Source organism: Mytilus edulis, chromosome 5 (genome assembly GCF_963676685.1).
Source record: "Mytilus edulis chromosome 5, xbMytEdul2.2, whole genome shotgun sequence".
In the NCBI taxonomy this organism is placed as follows: domain Eukaryota; kingdom Metazoa; phylum Mollusca; class Bivalvia; order Mytilida; family Mytilidae; genus Mytilus; species Mytilus edulis.
Genome location: NC_092348.1, coordinates 29,622,172 through 29,632,233, shown reverse-complemented (window position 1 = coordinate 29,632,233; position 10,062 = coordinate 29,622,172). Strand labels below are relative to the sequence as shown.

The following is a 10,062-nucleotide window of genomic DNA, read 5'->3' as shown; positions in this document are numbered from 1 at the left end:
CCTAGACGAAATGAAAAAAGACTTAACTGTTATAGAAATGTCAAATTTATGTTGGATAATTCGTTGATTAATGATGTTGAGTAAAATGATGTGGGATATATTCCCGATAAAGGTAAAATTTTGTAATTTTTATATTTATTTTTTCTTTGTCATAGATACTTTATGTTTATATAGATACTTAATTTTATGATATACATACATAAATTGAGATAAGGGGTATACATTGTACCCCCGACAAAAACAAAACATAAAGATATAGACAAAATAGAACAAAATTAAAATCAAATCAACCACTTACGAGTTCCCTAGACACCTTTCCACATAAATCTTACGACTAAAATTGATCGCAGGTTACTTTATAATGTTCACGACTCGATGAAGTGCATTGTCTAAATTTAATAAATTGGATAAACACAAATCAGACATCAACCCTACAAGTCAATGAAACCACAATCAAACATATGAAGGTATGTATACATGTTGAACTTTAAGCATCGCGACAATAGGCTATTCCCTAATTATTACTGAGATCTCACTTGTAACTTTTTGTAGAAAAAAAAATTTTCTTGCGAAATACCACATGTGCTCTTATTTTCTCCCGATATTCATTTCGGGTATTTTTCTTCATATTTGCGCATGTGTTTGTAATATTATTAGTAACTATCAACTCTTTGTAGATTTGACACATATCAACTATTTCGATTCTCCACTATTATAGAAAATAAATGAATTCAGTCGTGTGTCCGAGTACAATATTTATCGCTTTGACCATTGTATGGTAGCTACCGGGTTGTGATATAAGTTAAGAGCCAGTCTGCCATAAAACCATGCAAAATCTCAAATTTCGTCCAAATTGGTAGTTATAACTGGGCAACATTATATATATTTCCAAAATCTTTGGGTATTTAGGAGTTAAGATAAAAAAAATTTTTTTGTAAATTCACACTATTTTTTATTTAACAGCCTTATTTGCATATTCGTGAATTATTATAAAAAAATGCAAAAAAAAAATAACCATATGTAGGTACTTTTTAAAGGTCTGGATAATTGATATATCTCTTAAATATAGCATTATCTTGTTATATTTTGCAAAGAACATTATATAAAAAAAAGAAAAAATGCATTTTGACATTTTTTTTACCTTTTGGCAGGTTGCCAGAGAGGTTCGTGCAACAGATGTATTAGATAACTTGCATGTAGTACATGTACTCAGTAGGTGTTTTCTCTCAAGATCATATTTTTTTTTTTCAACTTTTAGGATTTTTTTAAAGGTGCATATCAGTTCTAAGACAAGTAAAAAAATTTAGCCTGGCAAATATTGTGAAATTGGTAAAAAAATGCTCCCAAATATCTATAAAATGCACTAATTGTAATAGTTTTTGCCCCTTAATATTTTAACTAAAACTGATCAAAGTAGACTAATATTCAGGACAATAACTTTAGTTTAAGTGTATAGATCTTTATGATTTTTTTTCAGAAGGTTCAATACCACAAAAGGAAGGTTTGGGTCGATTTTGGGGATGATGGACCCAACCGTTAAGGAATTAAGGGCACAGAAGGGGGCCAAAACAAGCATTTTATAGTTTAAGGATAATAACTTGTGTATAAGTATTTTAATTGCTCTGATATTGTATCACAATGTTTAAAACCACACGTAGAACGTTCGGATTCATTTAAATGGGTCATGGGTTCAAAGTTTGGAATTAAGGGCCAAAAAGGGGCCAAAAAACAAGCATTTTTCTAGTTTCAAGACAATAACTTGTGTGTAATTGTATGGATCTCTCTCAAATTGTACCACAATGCTGCATATAACAAAGGGGAGGCTGGGACTTAGTTTTGGATTAATTGTCCGAAATATGTAGGAATAAGGGGCCAAAAAAGGGCCTAAAAGAAGCATGTTTCTAGTTTCCAAAGAATAACTTGGGTTTAAATATATGGATCTCTCTGTAATTGTACTACAAGGTTCTATACTTAAAAGGAAAGGATTGGATTGTGTTTTAGGGTTATTCCTTAAAGGGGGTTTCAATAGAGGGGTGGGGGGGATTTGTAAACAATTTGTTAAGGGATTTCTTTTTTTTTCAAAATTTTTCAAATTTCAAATTTTGAAAATTTTCAAGAAGAAATCTTCAATTGCACAGTATTTTGCAATAGATTTGTTGATCTTTGACCACATTTATTTTGTAACAAAAACCTTTAGTTTGTCAAAAATGCAATCACAATCCAAATTCAGACAGCATCAAGCTTGAACATTGTGACCAACTTTAATTTGCCCCAACTGTTCAGGGTCCAACCAATGCGGTTGTATAAAGCTGCGCCCTGCGGAGCACCTGATTTTCACATACTTTCAATTGATGACAGTCTTTTAAAAAGCTTGTTATATGAAACAGAGTTGTGAACATACTTGTACTTCAAAAAATTTTCCTCTTTGAAACTTTTGATTGGAATGCAACCAATTATAGGGGCAATCACTCATTGCGTGTCTAGATTCGAAATCTGTGTCTATTAGAGCGTATGAAAAAAAGGGGCCATTTTTTTTCATCTACGAAAAAAATTTATATGTACATATATAATGTGCCATATAAAAGTTTTTGATTTATATCTCAGATTAAATAAAGATAAAAGAAAGACATTTGAGGTGACCCTTCTTCTTAAAAAATTGAAAGCTTTTCCAAAATTATCTTGAATGTTCCCTCTCCAAAGAACATCTCTTTCTTGTTTGTTGATACTTTGAGATTTTGATTTTAAGTCCCCTAACGGCTAACGTCTAAGTGGACTTAGGTTTGCACTGCGTTTGTCTGTCAGTCTGTCTATCTGTCATTTCGGCAAATCAAGACTTTTTGTGCTTGTAGATTTTGATTTGATATTTGGTTAATTGATTTATCATGACAAGTTACAGGTCGAATTCATTACTCACGCTTTAAGCTTTTCTCCTTGTTCAGTTGAAGCCCTTTCTCTAGAATTAAATTTTTGATGAAATACTTATTCATTAGAAGATTTCTGTTCAAACGGAAATAACTCATTTTTTTAAAGACAAAATGACATTTTGAATGTTTTTACTTTTCTTTGGTATTTAGTGATTCAGTTTTGTTCCAGTCTGATATTTGTGTGCAGAGTTGTGGTCTTTGGACATAGGAAATTCACTTAGATAGTCAGAATTCAACAAGTTTTTTTTTTGTTTTGCTTGAAGATTTTGTCTCGATATTTTTATGTAGTTTACACCATGACAAATTATAGATCAACTTATAATTTTGTTCCATTACAATGAATTTGTAAAGGGCTGGGGACTATGTATTGTCATGTATTACTCACAGAATGCTTGTTTTTATCCCAAAAAATTCTGATGCTGTAAAATTGTTTAATATTTAGTTAAAATAGATATTGATGACTTTATTATGTTAAATTTTTTCAGATCTATCAAACTTTTACTTTTTTTTGCTAATACCTTCATCATGTTCATTCATGACTAAAAACTTGTATTTAGACCATTTTGCACGTTTTTCTTTACGGTAGACCACCATAATATTACATGTATATAAACAGTAAAATCTTACCATTTTAATGACAATATAAAAAAGAAGATGTGGTATGATTGCCAATGAGACAACTGTCCACAAGAGACCAAAATGACACAGACATTAACAACTAAAGGTCACCGTACGGCTTAATCAATGAGCAAAGCCCATACCGCATAGTCAGCTACAAAAGGCCCCGATAAGACAATGTAAAACAATTCAAATGAGAAAACTGAAGGCCTTATGTATATAAAAAATGAATGAAAAACAAATATGTTACACATAAACAAACGACTACCACTGAATTACAGGCTCCTGACTTGGGACAGGCACATACATAAATAATGTATCGGGGTTAAACATGTTAGCGGGAGATCCCAACCCTCCCCTAACCTAGGACAGTGGTATAACAGTAAAACATAAGAACGAATTATAAAAATCAGTTGAAAAAGGCTTAACTCATCAGATGGACAAAAATACAAGTGGACGTGGACGGGTAATTGTATGTCTGCTCAACAGTTTAACCATTTATCTGTGTATATTTGTTTTTATACAACCGCAAAAAATGAAAAATATTGGTCGTATATTGGTATGACGTTGCCGTTGACATCGTCGTCGTCATCCAAAGATATTTGGTTTTCGCACTATAACTTTAGTATAAGAAAATAGAAATCTATGAAATTTAAACACAAGGTTTATGACCATAAAAGAAAGGTTGGGATTGATTTTGGGAGTTTTGGTCCCAACAGTTTACGAATTAGGGGCCAAAAAGGGTCCAAAATTAAACTGTTTGATTTCATCAAAAAATGAATTATTGGGGTTCTTAGATATGCCAAATCTAACAGTGAATTTAGATTCTTAATTTTTGGTCCTGTTTTCAAATTGGTTTACATTAAGGTCCAAAGGATCCAAAATTAAACTTATTTTGATTTTAACAAAAATTTAATTCTTGGCTTTTTTGATAATGCTGAATCTAAAAATGTACTAAGATTTTTTATTATGGGCCCAGTTTTCAAGTTGGTCTAAATCGGGGTCCAAAATTAAACTTTGTTTGATTTCAACAAAATTGAATAAATGGGGTTCTTCAATATGCTGAATCTAACCATGTATTTAGATTTTTAATATTTGGGCCCGGTTATCAAATTGGTCCACATTGAAGTCTAATGGGGTCTAAAATTGAACATTATTTGATTGCATCAAAAATTGAATTCTTGGGGTTCTATGATATGCTGAATCTGACCATGTATTTTGATTTTGGATATTGGACCATAATGGGTAAATGTCAAATTAATTTTTTTAAAGTTTTTAAGTTTAAGTTCTTAGACCACACTCATTCTGTTGTGTCAACTATTTAATCACAATCCAAATTCAGAGCTATATCAAGCTTAAATGTTGTGTCCATACTTTGCCCCAACTGTTCAGGGTTCGACCTCTGCGGTCGTATAAAGCTGCACCCTGCGGAGTATCTGGTTATTACATGTGGTTATGAAATAAATTTTATTGCAATTTGAAATATTTGTGTTTGTCTCAGCTGGTAGTAATAGGCCATCTGTATTTTACATGTCTTATTCCCAAGCCTCAAATTGCTAGAGATTACATTCTAGGAGGAAACTTAACATTACTGTTATGTCCACTGTTCTCCCAGAATTGACATAGGGATAACGAACTGGTTCATGTCAGCGTCACAAAATTTCAGTTCCAGATTTATCAGGAACTACTAGGTGTAGTCTCTTTATATTTGACATAAAGCTTTATCACAATATACAAAATATAGCACTTTTCAAGGTAAAAGGCACACTTCTATGAAATTCACAAAACTATTAAATCTTCCTCTTTTCTGGAAATAGATAACATGGATGTACAAGGCTGCGCAGTTTGTACAATTTTATCTACATTTTCATACTATTTTAGAAAAGAAAATACCCCGATTTCATCTGAAGGAGACGTGCTTAGAATTTTTAGTACTTTTATGATAGTATTTTTGTCTAAATTGCAAGGGGTTGCATTCATGTTGAGTCTCTATCTCTTATATGTTAAACAGTTTTATGAATCATTATCAAATACAACATGTTTTAAAAATTTAAGACTGAACTCAATTGTGGCCACTTTGAATTTAGACAAAAAAGCGTCTAAAAACTAGATTATTATAAAATGCTAAAATTGTGAAGAACTCATGATGATATTACCTCATGAGTGTGCATAGTATTGTAAATAAAACAGCCCATTTTAAGTTACTAAAGTAATTTACTTTTGAATAAGTTAAGATTTTAAACATATGGTAAAAATGCTCATTTTAGGGGCAAAAAATGCAAAAAAGCGGTTTCCCCGGGTTTACTCCTTTAGTATCTTTTATAATTTAAACTAAGTTAAACTTGGTTTATTCAATTAATATAACCAGTAAACATTAGTTCAGTCATTATTTATCTTATATTTTGACTATTACATACTTTTAAAAAGTTTCTAATGAAACAGATAAAAAAATCAAAAAATCGGCAAAATGGCCATCACGCCTATCTTTAATTATTATTTTCTCGTAGGAAGGTATCATTTGCCGAGCACCATTTTCTTGCATTTTGTAGATAAATATATAAGCTTCATGAAATATTACATTTTATTGAAAATAAAACATGATCTTACAAGATTCAAGCCTTTAAAAATATACAAATTTTGCTGAATCGGCACTTTTTCAAAACCATGCAATTTCAACCTGTTAGTAGGGGTATTGAGAAATCTCACAACTTTTTGAATTATCATAATTTCCTTTCATTTTAAGTTGTTAGTTAAGATATTTGTTATCATTAAGCTGTATTTTTTCTATAAAACAAAAACAAATCAGGTCAAAATACCCTAAAATAGGCTTGAAATGGCCATTTGTCAGTACAGAAATAGACAATTATCGAATGTTCAGCATACACAAATAATGGCTGAATATTTTTTCAAAATATTTTGCACAAATAGTTATTACATATAAGGTATCTAAAATACAAAATATCAGTCTGATTGGAATATTTTGGATTTGGACCATTTTGCATGGTTTTATCACAGACTGGCTCTTAAAAAAGAGACTTTTAAGTGTATGTGCTTTTGAAATGACTATAATCAACATAAATTGTTTTTTAGGGGGGAAAACATAGAAAAGAAAAGTTCAATCGAGAATGTTATAAAATCGGACTTTCAAATCGCTGAAATTCAGCCTGACTTTAGAAAATGATAAAATTTGTAGAAAAAGGAGAAACCGCTACACTCTAGTACAATGTATTCGTAAACTGACAAAGGGGTACAAACAAACCATTGCTCCGTGGTGAAGACCGTACTTAGACCTACAATAGTTTTCTTTGAAAAATTGTAACTTGGATGGAGAGTTGTCGCATTGGCACTCATACCACAGCTTCTTATATCTATGAAGCAGCAATCAATATTTATAAAATAATTAAGAGGTATAATGGTCAAACAGAAGAAAAGACGAAATCCCAAGCAACAGATAAGCCAAAACTACACATAAAACTAGACATTGAGCTCTTTACTTCGACTTTTACATTTGAAAAGATAATTGAAGTAGCCATTATGCTGACAATTGTACATTTGTTTATCAAATTTTATGGTACAATTTGCCTGTTTTCTTTCTGAGGTTATATTTGCCACGTACTGAGATGATATAGGGTATGACTATGTTCAATTGATCGTACATTTTATGTTCAATGAAATTCTGCAATATGTATCATATCATACCTTTTGAAAAAGAATTGAAATTCAATTTACAACAAGTTAAATATAATAAGATGTTGTATAAGTGCCAATGAAACAGCTCTCTCCAGGTCACACACATAGAGTATATATTCAAGCACTAAACATAACTGATACATAAGTAATTTGTATCAACTGTATATTTTCAGAAATTTCTGTTGCACTAGAAATAAAATGACCTGGTCGAATATTCGTTTGATGCGATTAAGACAGAATAATAAATCTGAAACTTTAAACACAGAACGATAAATTACGGTTTATAAATAAAATTGTTTCACTTTTTATTTCGCATATGATAAATTTATGTGATTAGTCTAAGGAGGACTTATTGGCACTATTGATCTATCAGAATATAGAGAACGCCAAGTTCAACAAACAATATATATTTAACTTATCGTTGGATTGTATTGTCTTGTCAGGGTGTACCCCATTGAAATGACGAAGTGTGTTTGGCTGTTACTATTATAAACACAAATGAGAAAAGAAAATTTGACAAAAATCCAAATGCAAAATTGTTAATAACCCTGCTGTGGGTACATTGCTTTCAGACTTTAGGTAAATAATTCTTTTATTATCATCTTCAAGAAATGTGATTGATAGTCAAACAAGAAGATGCATAATTACATTAAATAGTAAACTTTTAGAGAAAGCTATGATAACGCAGTTCTATAAAGTTCAATTGGTGTACTGTTCCCCAAGAAAACTGAAATGACGACCCTGCGACAATAATTATCAAGGCAAATATTGAACTACCAGGATATATAAAAAAAACAGGGAGGTCCATAAAGCTGGACAAAATCAAATGTTTAACTATATCAACAAACAGAACGTAAAAATCAATTGGGGATTCAATTATTTTTGAAGAATTACATTGGGAACAATTTTTGTTTGTACATGTACATATTTAGTTGTTACTATCTAGAGACTAAATAAAAGTATTTGACCATAAACAAAGGTGTTATAATGTCCGAGTCCATGAATACATTTGTAAACATACCCAAAGTAAATCCAAAAAAACATAATCAAAGGAAAATTTGGCACATATAAAACACAGCTTGCATTCAAGAGATAAGAGTTGTAATGACATATAACTATACCATAAATAAAAAAAAGATCTAAGCACTTGTTAATTTCTTACCTAAACATGCTAAGAGACCGATAAGTAAAGGCGTTTTTTTCTCATGGAAAAATCTAGATGATCTCGTGTAGTTTTTATCTGGCGTTGCGAAAGTCCAATTATTTTAGATTATTTTGTTTATTAAGAGGTTTAACCTAAATTGTTGTCATTTTCGTTATTTTCAGATATCGTAAAAGGAAACAGATGAGATACATAATAAAGGGAGATGCCATGGCAAACTATTCCAATGCGATTAACATACTACAAACCAAACTGGCGTCTGCTTACGTCGAGTCTGATACTCTTAATGACGATATTCACTCTCATACATGTAGCTTCGGATATGATGGTCAAATGTCCATCGTGTGTATCCATCAGATTATTTCACAAACGTGAAGTAAAATTTGATTTCAATTATGAAAAATATTTAAATATGACTTGGAAAAGTAAACAGGAAGTCATTCCATTGTTGACAATGTTCACAACCTGGAACCCGTCCATGCAGAAACCAGTTGTGTATACAAATGCAGTGAAAAACTGGCATTCTTTAAGCCGGAATGTTAGAACTATTGCTTTCACAAACGATAGTGAAATAGAAACTTTAGCAAGAGAGGGTGGTTGGCTTACATTGCCTATTAAAGAAACCGCGTGCTTTGGCACACCAATTTTAAGATCGATGTTTCGAGAAGCAATGGATTTACCAACGAAATCAAAACTCTACGCATATGTTAATGCTGATTTAGTTTTCAATGACGGATTAGTAAAAACACTGACAGAAATTACAAAGAGTCCTTATTTCGAAAAAGGACCAATTCTCGTTGTAGGTAAAAGAATAGACGTGAATATATCGAGATTACATGAACCGGAAATAAATTCTACTGGTGATGTTGACGAATTAGCAAAACATGGCAATATATCATGGGGATTTGCAGCTGATTATTACATAACAAATGAATTATTTCCATGGGAATTTGTTCCAAATTTAGTCATAGGTAGACCGCTCATTGATAATTGGCTTATTTGGTATGCAAGACAAATTGGTGCTAAAGTTATAGACATAACTGGGACCGTTTTAGCTGTACATCAATTAGCTAATGGTTTGAAGAGAATTCATTTTATGTGCAATAAAGCCGTAATGTGGAAAGCAGGTTTATTGCCAAATACGCCAATTTGGAAGGGCATGATAGAGTGTGCCTCATTTGAGACTAAGTATAACAGTAAAGGAGATGTTATTATTTTACCAAAACTAATAATGCAGCATATATGTAAACATGATGAGGTTGTATTTCACTGATAAAATTGGTTTTAGGATTTTAAAGTTAAATTACTATCGGTCAAAATGCTTCATAAATTTTACTTAATCGGACACATGTTATATATGGTCACTTATGGTTTTAAAACATGTGTATGTAAGCTTTGAATATATGATTCACTATTTACTTGTAAAGAAAAAGAAAGGGCACATTCTGGAATCTGGAATTTAGAATTCAAACTATAAACCAAAAGAACATAAGTAAACTTAAAGGAATAAAACTATTGGTAGTTTAATGAACTCCTTTTCGAGATATATGGAGGTTTTTTTAATGGCGCGAAAAGGTTGACTCAGACTTTTACATTATATTTAACATTGACATTATTTGTTAAAATTGGGTTAAATATTGAGAAAAGAAATCTCGAATCTGCCGAAAT

At 31.3% G+C, this 10,062-nt stretch overlaps 1 protein-coding gene across 1 annotated transcript; it reads left to right on the top strand.

Annotated features, from left to right (window-relative positions):
• LOC139523391 (uncharacterized) lies at positions 1-9,684 on the top strand. Its single transcript, XM_071317405.1, has 2 exons — positions 1-112; positions 8,559-9,684. The coding sequence occupies exon 2, from the start codon at positions 8,600-8,602 to the stop codon at positions 9,665-9,667; it is 1,068 nt and encodes a 355-aa protein (XP_071173506.1). The 5' UTR covers positions 1-112; positions 8,559-8,599; the 3' UTR covers positions 9,668-9,684.
• Positions 9,685-10,062: the final 378 nt, after the last annotated feature.

Bases quoted from the DNA above. Each gene is read 5' to 3' on its own strand.
- LOC139523391 (XM_071317405.1), top strand. From the start codon at position 8,600: ATGCCATGGCAAACTATTCCAATGCGATTAACATACTACAAACCAAAC.